This window comes from Rattus norvegicus, chromosome 8 (assembly GCF_021556685.1).
Source record: "Rattus norvegicus strain SHRSP/BbbUtx chromosome 8, alternate assembly SHRSP_T2T, whole genome shotgun sequence".
Taxonomy (NCBI): Eukaryota; Metazoa; Chordata; class Mammalia; order Rodentia; family Muridae; genus Rattus; species Rattus norvegicus.
This window is the reverse complement of record NC_141541.1, coordinates 114,669,732-114,692,328: the sequence shown is the minus strand read 5'-3', so window position 1 is coordinate 114,692,328 and position 22,597 is coordinate 114,669,732. Positions and strand designations below refer to the sequence as shown.

At 50.0% G+C, this 22,597-nt stretch overlaps 1 protein-coding gene across 4 annotated transcripts in view; it reads right to left on the bottom strand.

Annotated features, from left to right (window-relative positions):
• The window catches only part of Poc1a (POC1 centriolar protein A), a 68,491-nt gene extending 47,637 nt beyond the window's left edge, over window positions 1-20,854 (bottom strand). For 2 of the 4 annotated variants that reach the window (XM_087563400.1, XM_087563401.1), the window contains exons 1-7: window positions 20,487-20,600; window positions 19,046-19,130; window positions 16,784-16,955; window positions 16,246-16,425; window positions 14,634-14,741; window positions 13,319-13,434; window positions 6,089-6,222 (exon numbers count right to left, since the gene is read on the bottom strand). In XM_087563400.1, the coding sequence (XP_087419526.1) occupies window positions 6,089-6,222; window positions 13,319-13,434; window positions 14,634-14,741; window positions 16,246-16,425; window positions 16,784-16,955; window positions 19,046-19,130; window positions 20,487-20,504 (813 nt within the window). In that variant the 5' untranslated portion in view covers window positions 20,505-20,600. 4 annotated transcript variants of the gene reach the window in all.
• Between the last annotated feature and the right edge of the window lie 1,743 nt (window positions 20,855-22,597).

The following is a 22,597-nucleotide window of genomic DNA, read 5'->3' as shown; positions in this document are numbered from 1 at the left end:
CATCAGAGATGTGGTGACTAGGAGGCCAGCGGACTTTTGGTGTGGGTGCTCTGGCCTCTGACCCTGTGCTGAAATTCAGTCCAGCCTATCAGGTGTTGATAAATCGAAGTGGTGACCCACAGGGACATTACAACTCTGTGTAGGAGGTGCTACCCAGGAACAGCAAGTCTCTCTCTCAACCCAGGACTCTGCTCCCAGTTCTCCACTCTGGGTTGCTAGAAGGCAAAAGGTCTGGCCCACTCTAGGTTTCTTAAGCTACCACTCCCTGTCTACATGGCCCCTTACACTTCCCAGAGGAGTCCAACCAATCCCAAGTAGACCCTGCTGACTACCAGCATACTCAGAAACGAAGTGATTGGAACATGACTAAGTGCACTTGAGACACGGGGTGAAGAGACACGTTCCAGAATCTCATTTCCATTGCTGAAGCTCCAGGGGCTGCCCAAGCACCAAAGATTCCTCTTTCTCCTCCAGTTCCCCAAGCCCAGCCTAGAACCTGGCATGGTCCACATGCCCAGAACACATTTGTGGGTCCCTCAGGAGCCCACCGAGGACAGCTAGCAGCCTCTGTCCAATGCAAACGTTCCCACCCACACTAGGGCAGGCGCCTGTGCTCACCGGATGGCGTGCAGCTTAGTCTCTCCACAGTAACAGTCTGCAGTAACACGCATACAAGTGCACAGCCACTAATACCAGATTTAACTCTCTGCCCACGCCCACCCACGATCCTCTCCCAAATAGCTCCAGGGGATTTAAACCGAAATGAGCGTGGCTCAAGACTACGCTTCAGAAAACACAGAAAAATAAATCTGTATTTCTAGCATCTTGCCCCCACACTTGCCACACGGATCTGTGAGGGACCTGCTCAGGGCACGAAGCTTTAAATGACAGCTGCGGTTAGTGGGAAAGCCCTTCCCTCTCCTGCTGGTGTTCCCTGATGTAAAATGAGGGGGCACACCACTCTCAATTCCCTAAATCTGCACTGACTGGAGACACAAGCTGGGAATTCTTCCTTCCTGCTTCAGTCACCATCGAGGCAGACCCCCAAGCTTCAGACCCAGAGCAGGCCCCTCTCTGGAGCTGACCTGATCCAGTGAATGAAACAGTGACAGTGTCCACTCAGGCTTGCATCTAGAGCCTTGTAGACAGGCCACTGCCTCCCGCCATTGCTGAGAGGCTCCAAGCTAAGGCAGAGCGAGAAAGGTCCAGGGCTCAGGCAAGTCCAAGTCAGCGAAGAACTCATCCAGCTGTCTGGCCTGTCAGCCATGTCACCCCAGTGTTCCCAAAGGACCTCAGAAGAGCCAGCCACACACGCCCCAGGTGCAGGCAAGCAACGTAGACTGTAAAATTGACTACGGGAATCTGAGCTCCAAAGCCAGGTCCACAGGACAACACCAGCAATCTTTATGCCTACAATAAACTTACCAATTTCTATCCCTCTGATGGTTCAAATGTTTTTGTTCTTCTAAAAATTCATGTTAAAATCTAGTCCCAAAGCAGTGAGGGTTCTAAAGTGTGGTCTTAGAGAAATCAGGTGGTCAGGCTATGCCTTATAAATGGACAGAGGGGACAGGGGACTTAGCTTTTTTGCCCACTTAATCTCTGCCAAGTGAGGTAGAACATGTGACCCTGGCCTCCTCCCCAGAAGGAGGTGGTGTGGAGGTACCACCTCGAAAGCCGAGAATAGCAACAACCCTCACCAAGGCCAGCACCTTGACTTTGGGCCTCCCAGGCTCAGAGCGTGAGGAAACAACTTCTATCTTCATCGATTGCCCAACTAGGGAATTTTTTTATTTATAGCTGTTGTTTTAAGGCAATAGCTCACTATGTAGTTCAGGTTGTCCTTGAACTCATAAACCTTCTGGCTTAGAGTCCTCAATCCTGGGACGCTACAGTATGCTACCATGCCTGGAGGTATGGTATTAAGGCATTTGTTATAACAAACAAGACGTGGAGCTAGGCAATCCTGCTTACCCTGCAGTGAGCCCTCAGCTCACTCCACACAGTGAAAGCCCCGTAACCCACAGAGGAAGTCTTTAGCTCAACAGACTCAGTCCTTATCCCAAAATGAGGCTCTCCTACACAGAGCAAATTCCTCATCCGAGAGTGAGCCCCTCAACTCAGAGTGAGCCTTTAGCTCAACAAAGTAAGCCACTCATGCAAAACTAAGTCCATTGCCCCACATTGTGAGACTCTATTCTCACAGTGGGGGTCCTTTACCCTACATCAAACCCCTTGCTGCACACAGAATGCCCTTCAAGTGGGCCACTGGGAAGTCTGGTCCATCATACACCAGAGAATGACCAGACTGCCACACGGTCAGACTCCTTGGCTAATATCTGCTTCCACATTTGCACACAGGTCCAATCTAAGAAACCCAAAACCGACTGAGTTAACTTTGAGCTCGTTCTGGTGCTTGGCAAGTTACTTCATGCTAATGCCCTTGTGTCCAAGGAGACGATGGGAAGACGGACTGAGGCAGCTGCGGCCTCAACCCAGATAAGAAAGTCACCCAAAGCATTGCAGCCCTGGCCCTTCCTCCTCCTATGTGGGACCCTCCCTACAGTCTCCCCAAAAGGTTTGCTTAGGCCTTGCCCTGACAGAACATGGAAGCACAGCTCTCTAGCATGCACAGCCCCTCCCTCCTGGTCAAGGGCTATTTCCTGGTATGACTGAGGCTGACCTCCCGCAGGCCCCACCCTCAGCCCATGCTGGTCCTCTTCCCTCAGGTGGAAATGGAAGCAGAAGGAAGTTGCTTTCTCTCTCAATGGACATCCTTGTGACAGCGGTCTGGGGATTATGCCTGGGGACTGCCACACAGTGAGAGCCCCATAACCCATAGATGTCCTCCCAAGTTTAGCCTAGTTTCATGGGGTATCCTTCCCAGTAGGCCAGAACAGGGTTACACAACAATAAAGTAGGGATACAGCTACCATGAGACTTGTTGGCATCTTAACCAGATCAGTGATGCAGAGCCAAGGGTAAGAACCACAATGCAAATGTCAAAACCATGTGATAGGCAAGTGGGTGCGGCAGAAACTGTGCCGTGAGAGGCTGTCCTGAGAAGCTCGTGAGGCTCTCTCAGTGTCACCTGTCCTCAGAAGTGCTTCCAAATCTGCCACACTGCTTATCAGCAGGGCGGAACCGCTTGCCAGCCCTAGAGCTCCTAAGCTGCATAAAGCTGGGTGTGGGGTAACAGCTGCGCTTCATCTCCCACCATGTCACTGCCCCCTGGAACAGGATGTGAAAGCTTAAGGCACCAGAGCCCACCTGCACTTCTCTGGAAGATCAAGGCAGGAATGGATTTCCCAGGTGGAGTAGTACTTGGGACTGGGAACTGGTGGTCTAGAGCCTCTTGTGATGTGACTACAAGCAAATCCTCTCTCAACCAGAAGAGTACAGAGAACTTCCTGCAGCTGAGCCAAACCTGTTTGGTAGCAGCTGACAAACTCTCAAGTCACAGATAGCCCAGACTAACCTCCAAGCATGGAGTAGATCAGACCATTCTTTTTTTTTTTTTTTTTTTTTTTTTTTTTGGTTCTTTTTTTCGGAGCTGGGGACCGAACCCAGGGCCTTGCGCTTCCTAGATCAGCGCTCTACCACTGAGCTAAATCCCCAGCCCCAGATCAGACCATTCTTGACCATAGTTCTCCATATGCACAGAATTCCTCCAGCTGGTGGGCTTTTTAACCAACGACCCAGATAGTCAAGGTCATTCTCCTCTTCAGGAAGCTGACACTGAACCTCCAAACAGGGCAGAGCCAGGAGGGGGAGCTGGACTGGGCTGGGATAAATAAGGCCCAAGCAGCCCTTGTTAGGTCGCAAACCATCACAAAGCGGACTGAGAAGCCAGCATTCCTCGGTTACCAAGTATGGCTGGGCTGCCCTTCCCTATATAATCCAGCCGTTTGATTACCAATCCTTTTTGTCTGCCCTTTACTCTCCTGGCTCTCCTCTCCTCTCCCTCTTCACATGGCCTGGCTTAGGATCATGTTCACTCTGGCCTCTCCGAGATGTGTATGCCTCGGGCTATGATCTCTCTTTTATCTACAATAAGCCTTCTCCCCTACCACACATATGAGCAGTCGTGGCCTTCCTTTTCTCCCTTCAGCCCTGACCTCACATTCACTGCCTTGCCCTAACCCTGGCATTCAACTTCTCAAACCAGAAACCACTTCTACATTAGTAAGCACCCAAGAGAAAGCTCACACAGCCACCCTCTGCTGAGAGGACGAGGAAACCAGGTGTGGAGAACAGCACTGAGCGGCCACCACCAGCTGGGAGTGCACAGGGGTCTTGAAGAGGAAGTAGGTAGACTAAAAATAAGTGTCTCTAGAAAGGGCAGGAATCCTGGGAAACCTGGGCATGGAGCAGGGCCAGACAATCCCTCACTTCCTGGCCAGTTTGCAGAACTCTGAAGAAGCCAAGCCTAGGATACCCTGGGCCTGCAGTACCACAACAGAGGACTGGGCATCATAGACCTCAAGAAGAGAAACCCGTAAAACCTGTGACAAACAGCCCTGTCTCTGTGTTGGCTGGGGAACTTAGAGGATGAATAGAGAGAAATACATGGACTTCTATTCTGACTATCACCTCCATCTGAGCTACACCATAGGAGACAGGCAGGTCTGCCCACTCTTACCCAACCCTTTGAGTTTTCTAAGGCTCAGCCTGCCCATTTTTAGTTCCTTAGCTCCTCTGCCTTAAGTGCTGAAAGCACCAGAGCATAGGACCACGACATTCATTTTGTCTCCCTCCTGTGTGACCCAGTGGGCAGGGAGCAGATGACAGACAGATGCAGGGAGAACCATGTCAACAGGTTTGCCTTTGTGTGCTGCATAATGCACCAGAACACTGGACCCTCAGAGAAAGAGGGAAAATCAGGGCCATCATTTGATATGCACCTGCTTACGTGTTGCTTCTGAGGAGTGCTTTTGTTTTGCCCATGGGAAGCAGGAGAGGTGACATTCACGGGCTCTCCTGTTCCAAGACCCACACTGGTTACACGTGAGTCTAAGCAATGGCTTGCAGTCACTACACTCCAGGCCACTGCACATTGTACCTGGCTGTGGTGGCCCAAGGAAGACAGGGCCTTCAGCTCCTCAACACAGCGAAGACAGGCCTCACCACTACACTGGGTGACAAGCAGTTTTCAGGGCCCAAGAAAGAAGAAAAGGCTATGTCCTCACCTCTGAGCCATGGCTAAAAGACTCCATGTAACGTAACAGCAGATAACAGGTCTCCAAAACCGCTCAGAAGCCTTAGGCCAGATCCTCCACACCTCGCTCCAGGGCCCCCATAGCCCTTGAGGACTTGACCTACTCTTTATCCTGCCTTCCTCCAGCTCACAGATGGAGTAAAGGACAAACTTAAAATCCCTGGACCCGACTTGCACGCAGTGACGATGTTCCAACAGACGATACTTTGGTGACTGATCCATTTAGCAGAAGACAGCTACAGCACAACTCCCTGGTAGGGGAACGGTTGAGGCCTGGCCCCGGGCTAACAGCCAGTGAGAGCTGCAAGCAGACCTATTCCCATAGATGACTGCAGGAGCCATACACTAGCCACCACCCACCAGAGTTCAGAGGGCTAACGTTCTTTGAAGCTGCTCAGGTAGAAAACTTCTGCTCCCTTGATTCAATGCCAGAAGTCCTTAAACAAACATGCAGATTCCCTCTCTTGCCCCAACCTCGGAAAACATATCTTTGTCTCTGAGGTCATGGGACATCAGTGTGTCCCAGAACACCATTGGTGACTAAGGTTCCAGGACACTACTCAATCACCAGACCAAGGAGCTCTTTAGGAACTGAGTCCATTCAGCCCACACCTCCCCCACCTCAGTTCCCTACTTCTTCCTCAGGCACACCAAGTTCAACCCCAGCAATCAACTGAGGTCACAAAAAAGGCCGGTTGGCTCCTGCTGGTGCCAGGCCTATCTCTGTGTCTCACTCCATTGTCCAGGCTGAGATGGAACCACGGTTGACTCCAAGGGAATGCCCCTCAGATGAATCCCCTTAGGTGAAACCTAGCCCCGCACCTACATCAAAGCTGTGCTTCTGCCCCACGCCACACCAATGCCCCTCACCTGGTGCCCATGGAGCGTGTAGAGCAGCCGGCCCTCCATCAGGTCCAGGATCTTCAGGGTCGAGTCACTGGAGGCTGTGATGAGGTAGTTTCCCGATGGGTGGAAGGAGAGGGCATTCACGGCTGCGCTGTGTACTGGAGAAAAGATGGCCATCAGGTACTGGCTGAGAGGCCCCCAGAATACAGCCAGAGCCTGAGACAGGTGAAAAGGGTCAACAGCACTTCAGCATCGGCCTCAGGGGACCGGGCTAGGATGGCCATTGATGAGCAAGGTAAGGAACCCCCATGGATTTCCCAGGAGAGTGGCACAATCTATGGATGGGGACCAAAGGCAGGCACTGGAAGACACAAGGAAGAGAGACATACAGCAAGTGAAAGGATCAAATGACCTTTCACCTTGTCCCACAATGCTCAGCAGAAAGCTGGAAGAGAAGAGGACACGTACACACAATATGCTGTCCTCTAGGAGGGGACCTGTATGGGGACAAGCAAGCAGAAGATGCAGAGATTTTCAGGAGCCAGAGGGGCCTGGGCCCCCATCACTAGCCTGCTTTGTGATCCCAAACCATCACTCTGATTGAACTGAGCAGTTTCTCTGCCGGCACCATAGCAATGCTGGGGCTGGCATGCGGATGCTACCAGTGAATCTCAAACTGAACCCTCTGCCCTAGTGCCAGCATGGGTATCCCTATCCTCTGGCCCCTGTGTCCTTCTCCTCTACCCATTCAAGACTCCTTTCCCACCAAACCAACCAACTATTCTGGTGTCCCTTACTCTCCAAGAATCTCCATCTTCTCAACTTTGGTGGTTTACCCATCTGTGGAGACTTTGTACCTCCTGTTCCCAATGGGTCTAGAAGCCTCTTGCCCTGTCTGTGATCACAAAGCAAACCCCCCTAGGAAGCTTGCTCAGCTCCCTTCCAAAACACCACAAGCCTCACACCAGCCCACTCTACTCACTCCTGGGTGTCTCATGGCATCACAACCTTTATCAGACAGAGACTAACAAGCACAGTCCCTCACCATTAGCTTGGTGTCTCCCACCAAGCGGAACTCAGAAAATGGAGAGGAGGGCTGGAGAGATGGCTCAGCGGTTAAGAGCACCCGACTACTCTTCCAGAGGTCATGAGTTCAATTCCCAGCAACCACATGGTGGCTCACAACCATCTGTAAAGAGATCTGATGCCCCCTTCTGGTGTATCTGGAGACAGCTACAGTGTACTTATATATAATAAATAAAATAAATCTTAAAAAAAAAAAAAAAAGAAAGAAAAAAAAAGAAAATGGAGAGGAAGCAGTTACTTATGATGGATGTTCAGAAGCCCCGAGGGCTACACAGCCCTTCCTTGAGGTTAAGGGTATGTTGTGTATGGAGCTAGAGAAACAGGTAGACCCATGCGGTCAGGAGCAACATCATAGCTAACGCATGGACCTGCTTGTTAAAGGCTGCAAAGGTAAGACCCAGTGTCTTCCTAGTCACTACCACTGATCTAGTGGAGAAACAGTGGAGCTGAGGTCACCATGATCCTGAGGTAGGCATCACCACACATAGAGACAAGTTCAAAACCAGGCTTTCACCTGGGCTCTGAGAGCATTCAGGAGCCTCCGAGGCCCTTAGCAGAGCCCACAAGGATTACAAGGAGCCTTTTAGATGCGAGCCGCATTGGTGTATGAATGCGGGGAGTATGCAGACATGTTCCCAGGAACACTTAGGGAGACAGCCAAGGCTTTATGTAACCTGATATTTATATCTGAGCAACACGTTCCAATGACAACTCCAGGAAGCAGCATGGAAAAGATCTCAAGGTTTCTACAGCCCACTCCTGGAGACAGAATAGAGACCCCTCCGCCTGCCCTGGAGTGAAGGCCACCCTGACCCCTGATCCACCTAAGACAAAGCAGCAGAGGCACAGCCAGTAGCAGAAAGGTGGAGCACAGTAAGACATGCTCAGGGAGCCCTGGGCTTCCCCAGAACCACCAAGACAGCAGTCTATGTAGACACAAAACTATGTACCCCATCACTATCTGAGAAAGAAAACTGTCCCCAAAGGAAAGAAACAGAAGCCCCACTCTGTTACAAATGCCAGGGTTCTACAGCCACTGACCCCCGAGGAGGGCTGAGCCTGACATCAGGCTCAAGGGACATCCAGACATAGAACCCACCCCCACTATCCCCATTTGCTCTCCTGCCTTGACTGCTGGCCACAGTCTCCTCCACTCTGCTTCTGCTGAGGTAGTAGGCAGGATCCATCTATTCCAACCCCAAAAGCCATCACTGCATAATATTCTCTCAAATGCCCACAAAGGGGTGAGCCTCTCCTCACAGCCAACGAAGGGATGAGCCTCTCGTCACAATGCCTTGAGCAGTGACTGTCCAAGAACAACCTCCTTTTTATGACGTCCTGAGCTGTCCAAGTCGCCTTAGCTTTATGGCAGATATCAGGGACAACACAGATTATCATTTGGTAGCTGTGTGCTCCTAGCTGTGATCTAGAGTGGGAACTGTAACTTGTGTCAGAGACGCTCAGCAGCACACTGCTCTAGGTCAACCAAGAGCCAGTGGGGTCCTGTAGCCCCTGCCCCTAAACACCAGGAAATGGCTACAGCTTATGGGCAGCAGAGAACCTGGAGAGAGACTTAAGTACACACAATCCTTTCCACGGACACTATTTTGTGTACAGGAAGAAGCCTTTGGCAAACCTGAGCCTGCTAGAGTCCAGGGATACCAAGGGACCCAGATAAAGCCTGGTGCCTGGGAGGATGGATTCTCTGAGATAGATAGTGCTGGGGTTGAGCTCCTTTTCCACATCCTGTCACAAAGAGGTCTGCTCACTTCCAAGGACCAACATGCTCCTCATGATGCTAACTCGTATTCCTGTGGCTCTGGGTCTCCAAGGAATGCTGAATATACCTAAATGTATCCTGACACTAGCAGCAAGGACCCTTAAGTCACCTTAAGCAAGGTCACATAAATGGCCACTTTGGGATGGTAGGAGACAGTGAAGAAGGTTAGCCAGCATTGCTCCTGACTAATACATTAAGTCCCAACACCCCAAATAGGACCAGAGAAATAACAACCTGACAACCTAAGTTTAATCTCTGAGTCCCACATGACAGAAAGAGAACCAACTCCCCAAAGTTGTCTTATGACCTCCACAAGTATGCCATGGCACATTCACATGTGTGTACATGCAACGTGCACACACATATGCACTCACTCTAAACAAACAAACATTTAAATCAATTAATGTAATTAAAAAAATTAGAACACCAAATAAAAGGCTCAGTATCTTGCTAGCTGCAAAGTCATTTAAAAGCCCTCCATGATGCTCTGGAGAGATAGCCCAACAGTTAAGAATGTGTACTGCTGGGGTTGGGGATTTAGCTCAGTTGTAGAGCGCTTGCCTACCAAGCACAAGGCCCTGGGTTCGGTCCTCAGCTCTGGAAAAAAAAAAAAAAAAAAAAAAGAATGTGTACTGCTTATAACTATAACTCAGGTAACCTATAACTCAGGTCTTATAGAGGACCTGAGTTTAGTTCCTAACATCTGGGGATCCAGTATCCTATTCTACCTCTGCAGACACACACACACACACGCACACACGCACACACACGCACACACGCACACGCGCACACACACACACACGCACACACGCACACACACACTTTAAAAAAAATCAAAAAACAAAACAGAGCAAAAAGGCCTTCGTAATGAGACTGGGGTATATAGCTTGGTGAAAGCCATGCTTGATGTCCTAGGTTCAATTCCTAGTACCACATTAAAAGAGATGGCTCAGTGGTCACAAGCACTCATTGCTCTTCTGATGAACCCTGATTCAAGTCATGGTTCACACCCTTATGGCTGCTCAAGACAATATAACTCCAGTCTTAGGAGGCCCAGTGCTCTCTTCTGGCCTCTTTGGGTATTGTACATGTTTGACAAAACACTCATACCTACAAAAATGAATACAATTAAGCAAAGACCCCTTGGGTAGGATGGAGGTACACAGATGTTCTCAGGAGCCAGTGACCAGAGAACTCAAAGACTTAGCAACTCAAGTTTCTGGAAATGACCAAGCCAAGCCTCCTGACAACTTGTCAAGAAAACCCGTCTCTCCCAGGAGCTTTGTAAATAAAACACTAGAGTGCGTAGGACTCAGCGTGGGAACAGTGGGCAGACTCCCAGACCCTTCCTACTGAAGAGCTAGATTTGGCTCTCAGTTGTGTGGCTCTAGGCAAGCCTCACGTTACCTGAGGATGAAGCAGGGAGAGGCCATGCCTTGCTGGTCACCCAGGCCTGTGCTTGGATCATGGGCCTGCACATGTTCGAAAACCACAAAGCACATTCTGGATTTCAGGGATGGCGGGGGCTGCTGCTCAGATGTTTGAACAGTCTTAACGTGGGCTCTGAGCATATGGTGCTTAATCCACCTCCACGGGAACTGGCACTATCAGGGCTCCACCAGCCCATCGGCTCCTCGCTGAATTAGGAAATCAGAACTGCTCCTTGCAGTGAGAGGCAGGAGCCAAGAAACACCTTGCCGGGGAGGACACTCAGCCCACCTTAGACCAACAGCACTGGCTACATGCTGTAACTCACAGCTGAAGCAAGCTTTACTCCAACAGCCGAGGCGAGGACAGAAGCATGAGCGCGGGGCGCTGGGTACTCACTGCAAGCACTAACCACACTCTCTCAGAGCCCACCAGCCTCTTATCCCGCACCACCGCGGGAGACATTGAACTTTGTATCCTTAGATCTCTCACCTGGGTTTCTTAGGAATCTGGAACAGAGGAGAGATCAGAGGTTTGCTACCACAACGGTGCTGAGAGCTTCCAAACAGACCCATGGGTGCACTGAAGAGGGTGACCCTCCCTGGCAGAGTTTTAGCCAAGTTCTCTGTGAAGGCCTTTGACTTGAGCAGACCTAGCCAGAGGTACAGTATCGGAAAGTAGAGTGAGCTGTAACCCCCTCCCACTCCCGGAAGGTGATCCCCAAAGCTGAGAGGTGAGTTTGCTCTCGTGTGAACACCTACCAGGTGCCACAGCCTTGGGCAGGAAGCTCAGGAGGAAGCCGGCTGTGTTTATAGGCTGCACAAAGTCCCCACAAGGCTCCGACACACAGCAGGACAGCCGAGAAATATGACCCTGCAGCCTTGCTGAGGAGTTCCATCCCAAGAGGCAAAGAAGCAGCAAACTCCCACTGAAAGCTTTCAGAGGAACCTGTGGGTTGCAAGCACTCCCGTCCACTCGGAACTTGGCCTTGATGCTCACCCAAGGCCCTCCTGGCCCTGCTAGCCCTGAGCTGCACTTCTGCCCACTCCCTTGAAACCCACAGTCCTCTCCCTACCTCCTCTGAACTCTTCCACCTCCTGCCAGCCCCCTCCTGAGATCTCATTCTCCTCTGGACTCTGCCCTCCCCAGCTGTCTCATGGGTCTCATGGCTGCTGTGGAGTCCTTTCCTCTTTAGTGGTCCTCCAGCTCCAGCCATAATGGTTCAGAATATGGCAGTGGCCCTTCTTTCTCATGTCCCAGATCCCAAGGCCCAGGTGGCCCCTCCACCAGCACGGCATCAGCTTCCGCCTCTACTCGTTCTACATAAGCAGCCCTTGGCCTAACCACTCTGATTCATTCTACACTGAGCATGGAAATCCGTGCACCAATGACCAGGGTCTATCAACCACACATCATAGCAGAATCTCTCTCAACACTTGTCTTCTCAAATGTCCCTCCTCCATTTGCTCCTCGAGTGTCACGCCCCAAAGTTACCAGTCACTAGGATTTGGGACCTTAGGTTTAAAGGTGGCATTCAAAGATCTTCCAATGGATACATGCTGCTAGAACTCAAGAATCTATCAGGGAGACTCTTCCAGAGACAGCTAGAAATCCTCTTTCCCAGTGTAGGGTTGTGTGGCACAAACCACACCAAGCGCTATACCGTAATACCCCTACATACTCTCTCAGCAGATTATCACCTCATGGGCAAGGGTCACAGAACACAGGAGCCTGCGCTCCTGGCCACTGCACTCCCTGGTCCCTTTCCTGTCTCATCTCTCCCTGCCCAGACTCTCCTTGCTCTGCCACCTTCACCAGTCAACATGGAGACAGCGCCCAGTCTCCAGCCCTAGCCTTTAACTCGGGCCTGGGCCAGGACAGAAACCAAGCCTCTGAGTCTAAAGAGGGTGGACGTGCACCTGACTGCTCTGCTCTGGAAGCCTCTGAAAGCACAGCAGCGGGAGGTGCCTTGGCTCTGACTAGGAAAGGCCTGGTTCTGGTGGCTAAGCCTGCCACCTGCTGGTGGCACCGTGGACTGTATGTCTCTACAAGTGACTGATGACTCCTGCTGAACACTTGGGGCCAGCAGCAACAGCATCTTTGTCACTGTAGCCATGTTGTGCCAGCCACTCTTCCCTCTTAACAAGAGGTAAGTCAAGCCCTGGCTTGCCACCTGTAAGATGAACCCCATCACTGTCCCAAGAGCTCAGAGGAGTCACTGACCCACCACCTAGTGTCACACAGCTGAGAATGCTGAAGCTGGCTACAGAATCCACACTCCACTCTGTCCTGTCCCGAACCAGGAACTTCTCCCAGTTCCTGGATTCCTCAGCTCGGCAGCCCAAGAAAGTGCTGCTTTCCAATGTCTGAGAAGCAACCACAGAAGTCTTACGGGAATATTGGGGTAGAGAGTGCTAAAGACTGAACTCCAGACCCAATGTCAACTCCCGCTGCTCTGTATCCACAGGTGACAGTTAAAGAAGGGGCCATAGGCCTAGGCCTGGCACCAGGGCTGGCCCTCAGCTAAAGCAACCTTCTACGTGTTTCATGGCTGTAGGAAGACCTGTGGAAGGTAACATGAGGCCAAGGTCCCACCAACCTCTATGCAGCCCATCTCCTTGGCCCTGGGAAGTCACCTCCGTCACAGGGAGAGATGAGTAGTATAGCGCTCTCAAGGAGCAGGCCTCAGGAACAGTCCTAGCCAGAAACTCACCAAAGACTCGGCAGCTACAGCGTGTGTGAGACTCTGCTATAGCAGGGCACCACCTGACCAACGTTCCAAGCCAAGATGACTACCACACCAACTATTCATCCTGGTGGACCCAACAGCCGCAGGAATCCTCCCAGCTCGGGGCTGTCTTTGGGCCTATTTAAGCAGCGCAGTAATGAAGCAGATGCCCAGCCCTCACACCGTCTCAGCAGTGGCGGCTTGTGGGCTTGCGACACTGCTCGACACTCACACTGATAGTGCTGCACCAGCCGGTGAGTCCGAGTATCCCACACCTTCACCGTGTTGTCCATGCCAGCAGCAGCAATGCAGGTCCCACTGGGGTGGAAGTCCACGTAGGTGACAAAGCTGGAGAGAGAACAGTCACATACTGTAAGAGTTCTTCCCTGGATAGGACGCACCCAAAGCGCCCTTTCCCTGTGTGTCTGGTCACACAGGTCCCTCAACCTGGAACATGCTTCTTTACCAGGTAGCCAGGAGACACCAAAAAGCAGCTGACAACAGTGACCAGCAGTGACATAAAGTAGACTTATCAGGAACCATGTTCCTCCCTCCTTCCCCTCCTCTTCTGTCTTTAAGTTTGTTTTTTTTTTGTTTTGTTTTGTTTTGTTTTGTTTTTTCAGAGCTGGGGACCGAACTCAGGGCCTTGCGCTTGCTAGGCAAGCGCTCTACCACTGAGCTAAATCCCAACCCCATTGTCTTTAAGTTTTTTTTGAGACAACACCTCCATATTCAGTATGTCGCCCGGCCGACCTTCCTACCTCCCTTCCTCAGGACTAAGATTACAAGTGTGTGTAACCACATCCAGCCCCCGGCTGATTTTTAAATACAAGTGGAGATAGCTATCTTCAGACCAGCAGGTCAGCCAAGGTGCTCTGGGGTCCTTCTGCCAGGGCTAGCTCCAAGGCAGGTCCCACCAACTGAGCTGTGGGTGGGAAGGTCTGGCAGTGCTACAAGGGCTGCTCGCCCATCTGTCTCTGGAAGACCAGTCAAGAGCCTCCAGTGCACATGCATAAATACTCAGGCACTCTGGAGGGATCCCTGCCATGCGGTGGGAGAGGCCCAGCTTAAGGCATGAGGAGTGAAGCGGCAGTCTGCTTAGACAGTAGAAAAGCTCAGAGGCCCCGCCTACTCTGCCTGAGTAATGCGGCATAGGACAAAGAGCCAATACCAGCTACGAGAACCGAGGCTTTCATTCATAAATCATCACCATGGGGGAACACTAAGTTCTGACATACAGTTTAGGGGGTTGATTCAATGTTCAGAAAGACACATTATAATTTTGAGAACTAGAAACTAAAAGGGGGAAAAGAGACCAAATTATTGTGTAACTCTAGGTAAAAAATTTCTGCTGTCTATGGGATAAGGATGGGGCTTAACTCTCCATCTACAAAGGAAAAGGTAAAAGTGCGTATGAAAAGCATATTCAGTTGACGAGCAGCAAGCAGGGCTGATATATGCACAGCCCAGCCCCTGAAGGCCCCTGGGTCACCATGCCCTGACCTACTCTGTGCAGGACCCGCAGTGGGAGGACGACAGAGACTCACCCGCCGTGCTCACAGTATGAGTGGACACACTCCCGGCTGGTCTTGTCCCACAGCTTGACAGTTTTGTCATCGCTGGCAGACACGATGAGCCGCCCGTCAGGAGAGAACCTAGGTTGACAGGACCATAAGTCACACTACTTTGAGTACCACACTGTGTTCTCTACAGCCACTTCCTCTAGCGTGCTATTGCCTGATCCAGGAACTCTTTGGCATTAAGGCTTTTTTTTTTTTTCTTTTCTTTTCTTTTTTTTGGAGCTGAGGACCGAACCCAGGCCTTGCGCTTGCTAGGCAAGCACTCTACCACTGAGCTAAATCCCCAACCCCGCATTAAGGCTTTTTAATGTTGTTGTTTTGACATAGGGTCTTACTGTGTAGCACTGGCTGGCCTGCAACGCTATATGTAGATCAAACTGTGGCAATCCTCCTGCCTCAGCCTCCCAAGTCCTCCCAAGTGTGTACCAGCAACTGCCTGACCCGAGAACCACCTACGGGCATGTGCTGCTCTGATACCTTGAGTGATCCTGGACAAGCGGCCTCCTCTGTGAGACAGACCCTCTGCAGTGCCCACCCGTAGCAAGCACACGGTAGCACAGAACGCCCAGGAGACAGATGGCCTATAGCAGTACACAGATGGTGCTGCTTGATACATGGCGGTGGTCAGGAACACCACATGAGGACATCAGCAAAATATGAAGGCCAACAAAACACATGGAGGTCCTGAGACTTATTATTCAAGGTCTACTGAGGACTTAACACCCAACTTTGCTGGCTTGCCCTCCCTATCAGTACCCGCTCTCTGAGCAGGGCCCTCCCAGAATAAGAATGGTTCTGTCATAGAGAATAAGAAACTTCCAGAGGAAGATAGTTCAGTGGTCCCCAACCTCCGACTTTCATGGTTTCTTAGTGCTCCTTGGACACCCTCCTCTGGAGCAGAGCTGTGACATGAGAAAGCTCTGTTAAAGAAGCTGACAAAACCACAGGCAGGAATATGTTTTCTGTAATTCTTCAAGCCACTGGCATCCCACCTCCCACACCAGAGCCAGGGCCTCCACACCAAGTCCTTACCCAGCAGCTCTGAAGTATAACTAAGCTGAGTAGATACTGCTCTGTTGGAAGCCTGTTTCTCTCTCTGCAAACTAAAGAAGATGCTACCTAGCTGGCAGAACTGTCCTCAGGAACAAGGAGAAAGCACACCGTGGTACTGAGAGGACTTGTGGCTGCTGCGGCTGCTATCTGCTAGCCTGGGAGTGCTCCACACACCTGACAGAGGGTCATGGCTGACTAATATGTGTCACATAGAGCTCAATGATGCTCCCCCAACAAGTTCAATACAGCAACCACTATTGACATATTACAGATTAGAAAAATAAGACTCGGGGTTGGGGATTTAGCTCAGTGGTAGAGTGCTTGCCTAGGAAGCACAAGGCCCTGGGTTCGGTCCCCAGCTCCGGGAAAAAAAAAAAAAAAAAAAGTTACCCGTACAGAAAAATAAGACTCAGGGGTACACTAAAGGGAGGTAAACAACCTGCCCAAGGTTACAAGCTGACACCTGCAAGCCCTTCTGACCCCAAACCCTTCACGCTCCCAGGTTCTCCAGACAGGAAATTCTCACTTGGCACAGCGGACCCAGTTGATGTGCTGGGTCAGGGAAAACAGGAATCTCTGGCGATGAGTTGACCACACCTTGACTGTCTTGTCATCAGAGGCTGTCACGAGCAACTGGCCATCACTGCAGAAGTGGACGCTCCTCACTGTGGCCGTGTGTGCACGGAACACAGTTGACTCACCTTTGCTGAGGATAGACATCCAGACTCAGGAGACTCATAACAGACATGAGAACCTACAAGGACACCAAAGTTCTCGCCAACTCCCTAGGCCTAAGTGTCCTGGTCTCACCCCAAAGAGGCCAGAGCTGCCCAACAGAAACAAAGCGCTTTTCCCACCACCACCACCCTCGTGTGAGCCGCAACACCAGGTAGCAGCCATTCCAACATAAGGAGACAGCCCAAGCGAAGCTTCAGCCTCTGATGGCACCTCAGAGGTCACATGTCCCACTGTGACAAGCTCAAAGCCAGGATAAGGACCCAAGGAGGGACAGCTCTTATACCAAGTCCCTCGATGCTGTCAGTCCCTTGAAGTCCAGAACTCACACATTGGGTACCCAGATTCGAACGGTCTTGTCTCGGGAGCCTGAGGCAAGCAGGTGTCCCGATGGGGAGAAATTCACACAAGTCACAGCGTCCTTGTGGCCCGTGAAGCGGTAGGCACGTGACTGGGGCTTCATGTGCCAGATCATGAGGGTTGAGTCCATGGAGCCACTGGCTGAAGAGAGTAGTAACAAGATGATTCTCAGATCTCAAGAATCACGAGCACCCACCTCAATGCCAGGGATGCAGGGGCACAACAGCCCATCTCCACCATCACAGGCATTCCCCAAAGGACGATGACAGGATCCCATTGGGACGGCCTGCATCTGTGATTACTGACCTATAGTTTGGACAGTTATGGCCTGGCAGTTCTCCTTGTAGCAGGCCAACACAGGACATTTGCATGACATTTCTGTACTACAACCCAAGGCCCTTGGTCTCACCATTGATACTCTAAGAGCCTGTCAGACACAAAAGGCCCTGTACTATTGGAAGGACCTAACTTGGGGCTGGAGAGATGGCTCAGTGGTTAAGAGCACTGGCTGCTCTTCCAGAGGACCTGAGTTCAATTCCCAGCAACCACATGGTGGCTCACAACCATCTAGAACTGTAGTCACATGGGATCCAATGCCCTCTTTTGGTGTACAAATGTACATGCAGGCAAAACACCCAGATACATAAATAAATAAATCTTTAAAAGAAAGAAAAAAAAATAAAAGAAAGGACCCAACTTGGTGCTGGAGAGATAGTTCAGTGATTGAGAGCACTTGCTACCCTTCTAGAGGATCTAGGTTCAATTCCCACATGGTTCTGTACTCCAGTTCCAGGAGATCTGATATTATCTCTGGGGCCACCTGGCACACATATAGTACTCAGACGTACATGCAGGTAAAACATTCATGTGCATAAAATAAGGCAATCTAAGTTAAAAATAAAAGAAAGGCAGGTGGTGGTGGAGGAGGCAATGTACACCTTTATTCCCAGCACTTGAGAGCAAAGGCAAGAAGCCTCTTCAAGTTCAAGGCTAGCCTGGTCTATGGTGTGAGTTCCAGAACATCCAAGGCTACACAGAGAAATCTTCTCCCAAAGAATACATAGATAGATAGATAGATAGATAGATAGATAGATAGATAGATAGATAGATAGATCGGGATAGAGATAGATAGGATAAAAATAAAAGAAAGAACCAAACCTAATAAGAAGCCCAAGGAGAGAACAAACAATGGTGTCAGTTCCTTCTTTGCTTAGAGCAAACCATTACATCAGTGTTCTTAAGCGCTGAGCCATCTCTTCAGACCTTTTGCTGGTTTTTTCAAGACAGGGTTTCTCTGTGTAGCCTTGGCTGTCCTCGAACTCACATTGACTCCCCTCCCTCGCCTCCCCAAATGCTGGGATTAAAGCTGCATGTCACCACGCCTGGCCCTAGTTTCTCTCTTCAAACTCCATTACCAGCATGCACAGAGCCTGCATGGGTCTGCACCCAGGCCCTCCAAGGTACATTATATAAATTCCAATTTAACGTCATTATGGGATCCCTGAATGTGTAAACAAGTGTTTAATACTTTTTCTTAAAATGTACACTTGGTGTTTTTCCTGCAAGTATATCTGTGGGAGGGTGTCAGATCCCTTGGGACTGCAGCTACAGACAGTTTTGAGCTGCCATGTGGTGCTGGGAACTGAATTTGGGTCAGGTCCTCTAGAAAATCTGCCAGTGTTCTTAAGCGCTAAGTCATTTCTCCAGTCCAGGGTCTCTGATTCTTGTGCCTTCTCTTGGGCTCTTTTCCTTCTGTTATTTGTTTTGTCCAAATCTGATGTGATAGTTTTTGTTTTATCTTATTACCTTTTATTTTGTTATGTTTTATTATTATCCCCCCCTTAGAAGCCTGTTCTTTTCCAATGAGAGAGAGAAAGGGGGCAGATCCAGATGGGAAGGGAGGTGGGAAAGAACTGGGAATAGTAGGGAGAGGGGAAACTGTCATCAGGACATATTTTGTGAGAAAAGACTCTATTTTCAATAAGAGGAATGAATGAATGAATGAATGAATGAATGAATACCTAAATAAATAAATGCTGCATGACCTTGTCAAGGCTCCTAACCTCTCTGAACATTAGATTCTGTTCATGCAAAAGGAGCTTACGGAGCCTAATCAGCCCAGTGTCCAGAAGGCTGGCAGCTAGAACCAAAGCCAAGGGCGAGAAAAAGCAGCATGTCTTAGCTGTACACTGGTGTTCCCATCTCCCAGAGAAAAACTCGCCTTCCCTTACCCAGGTGCTTGGTGTTGAGACTGAAGTCCACACAGGTAACTGCATCTCGGTGGCCCTTAAAATGTCTCTCCAGTGAGGGGTCCTCCTGGGAAAGAGCAAGGTCAAATGGTTGTAACCAGAAACAAAGGCTTCTCTGGAACCAAGACTCTTCCTATAACCAGGAGATGTTAAAAGCACTCGAATCACGATCTTGTACGTAGAAAATCCTAAGGAATCCACTAAAAACTAGTATGGCAAGAATAGGTACACAATCAGCAAACACGCATCCAAGAACGAACAGAAGAATCAATAAATTCACAACTAATGAATATGGGCCCAGTGTGGGGGCAAACACCTTTAATCCCAGCACTTGGGAGGCAGAGGTAGGTGGAATTCAGTGAGTTCAAGGCCAGCCTGGTTTACAAGGTAAGTTCCAAAATAGCCAAGACCATAGTAAGTTATCTCCCTCTATCTCAAACATCAGAAATTAAAAACAAAATAAAACAACAACAAAAACAAAAAACAAAACAACTTTGGGAAAGGATATTTCTATGAAAGCCATTGCTATTCCACAAAGCTATACCTACCCTAAACAAAGGTGAGGCCCAGTGCCCAGCTCCGCCCAAGCACACCTGCAGGACCACGCCTTTTAACAGATGGTGGGGTAGATCAGGGGGAGGCTCCAACTAAGCAGCAAGTACTCACTCATTCTGCCTCCTGTCCTCACCAGAGCCTCTTAGAAACATACGGGTGAGGTCGTGTCCATCCTAGGCTCAGTGGGCAGAAGCACGTTCAACCCTGATCAGTGAGACCCCTTCCCTCCCAATGCCTTCTTCCCTGAGCGGTTTCCTGCTTGTAGGCCTCCTCTCCCCTAAAATCTGTGTGTGGCTAAATGTAAACAGAATATCAAATTGGCAATCAAAAGTCTGGCTCCTATTTCTACCCAAGTCTTCTCAGGCGCCACCAGCTATCACCTGGTCATGTAGAAGCAAATTCTTATTTAAAAGACCAATTTAGAGTCCTTTTCTGGATTGGGAAGAGGGGTCAGAATCAAGCCCATGTCACACTGCAGGCCTCCGCCATCCCAGGCATCCCAAAGGCCTACTGCTTCTACTTGTTGGGAAAGGATGTCACCTCCAAAAAGACCTGTTGCTCTGAAGAGGACAAACTTACGAGGCTCACCCTGGCCACGTCTGGGGCCACGTCTGGGGCCACGTCTGGGGCCACGACAAGGGTCGGGCCTTGATTGTGTCTTCCTCGATAAATCGTACATCCCAGAGGCAGGGACTTGTTTGTTCGCCCTGGTGGTCCAGCATCTAGCCTGGCACTTGGGGTGCTAAGTCAATGCCCGGCCCACCCTGTAATCTTGGATGAGGAGGTCACCTTAGAACCCCACGTCATCACCCGCCCCTCTCGCGGCCATTGTTCCAACCAGCCAGGCGCCCACTCTCCAGGGACTTACCTGGCTGTGAGCAGCCATGGCAGGGCTAACGGGGCTGGTAGTACCAGCGGCGCCCCAAATGCGGGAGATAGCTGGGTCGACAGTTGTGCCAGTTCAGTTTCCGCGCCCCCAATCGCCGCCAATAGCAACGCCGGTGGCGTCGCCGCGTCCCGCCCACCGCAATTAAAGGAGAAGCGCCCTAGGTTTTGCCCTCCGACCGGAAGTTGGGTTGCTCGATGGGCGCCACGTTCTTGTCCTCTAGCTCTGCCAGATGAGGTAACCGGCCGAGCAGCCAAAAGCTTCACTTCGCTGTCACACTTAACTCCTGAGAACTTAAAAAATCCTAGATGAAGGTTTCGGCCTTTCAGCTCTAGCTCTGGTAACGAAGCACACAGCCATCGGGGAAATGAAGTTCTACATAGCACTTACCCCACAGTCTTAATAAAGGTAGAACTACATTTCCCAAGATGCCCCGGGACGGGCGGATTTTTACCATTTTGAGTGACGGCCTTAAGGATTCCGGAAGGAGGATACTGGTATTGCTCTTGGCTTAAAGCTTCCGCCCAAGGCGCCACTGAAAACCAGTTATTAGCGCCTTGGTACCCCAGAGTGGTTCGTTCCTGCTCTTAAGGGTATATTTTTAAAAAAAAGAAAAAACCGGAGTCACTCAGAATAAGAACCATGGATTAGAGAGACCTAGGTTCAATTCTTAATTCTCTACTGAGTGACCTCAGGAAAAATGCATCTACTCTGAGGACTTGCCTCCCCATTTGTCCTAAGAGGACTGTGATTGCGTCCCGTCTTGCTCAGAACTCTTTAGCCTTAAGAAGCCTTTACATACTGTATGTCTGAAAGAAGTCGATATATTCCCATCACTGGGTAGTCTGAGGATAATCTTGGGTTTGTGCTACATAGCCTGACCCGAGCTTCCAAAAAAAAAAAAAGGTAAAAGAAGCAATCCTCGGACCCGACCACCAGAGGTCGTCCTTTCCCACTTTCTGCAGTGAAGGCCCGGAGTGACCTATACATCTGACCTGTACTGGATGTTTTGTAAGAATCAAGAACCTTCTATCACCTCTCCTGAGGAAGCCAACTTGTCCATAATCAAACACTAACTAGGATCTGGCTGTGTCCTGAGATTTCTTACCACATGTCTAGGCTTGAAACTGTGTCCCTAAATCTGCAGGGACAGTAAACTCAGTAAACTGGCATGTGGGGAAGTGTATCTGGATCTAAAAGAATGACTCATTGGTTAAGCGTGTATACGGTTCTCCCAGAGGACACAAGTTCTATTCCCAGCTCCCGCATCAGATGGCTTACAACTCCAGTTTGTAACTCCAGCTCAGAGGCAATTCAACACCTCCTGTCTCCTGAGGCGCGCGCGCATGTATACACACACACACATACACACACACACACTCACACACACCATTAAAACGAATTTTTAGTGTTTTGATGAGAGATACAGGATATGTATCTGAACCTATTTTAACTATGTTGGCATAGAATTGGTTCCTTTGTGTTAGGAATGTTTAAGCTAGTTTAACATAGGCCATTAATTATGAAAGTCCCAAGACAAAAATAGTTGCCCACTTATACAATACTCTGGATCATTCCGTACTGTTGAGAGGACAGATTCCAAGTCTTCCCATAAACAGTGTTCAGTTTGTCTCTAGTCTGTAAGTGTCATGAGCACCCAACGCTAGAAACGTGATGGCCACATTTGTGTATTTCTACAATGTCAAAATGTATTGAATGTCAATAAATTCACACGCTGTATCACTTTGCTGCTGCTGCTCTGCTTTTGAGATCAGGTCTCTCTACGTAGTCCTAGTTTTCCTTCCTCGGGCAGCTCCGGGTTGTTTTTTTTTTTTTTTTTTTTTTTTTGTTTGTTTTTGTTTTTCCGGAGCTGGGGACCGAACCCAGGGCCTTGCGCTTCCTAGGCAAGCGCTCTACCACTGAGCTAAATCCCCAACCCCCTGTGGGTTGTTTTTATTTTTACTTTTTTACATTTATATGCATGAGTGCTTTGCCTACCTGTATGAATATGTGCCACACTTACGTCTGATATCAGATCCCCCGGAACTGGAGTTTCAAACAGTTGTGAGCTGTCATGTGGGTGCTGGGAACTG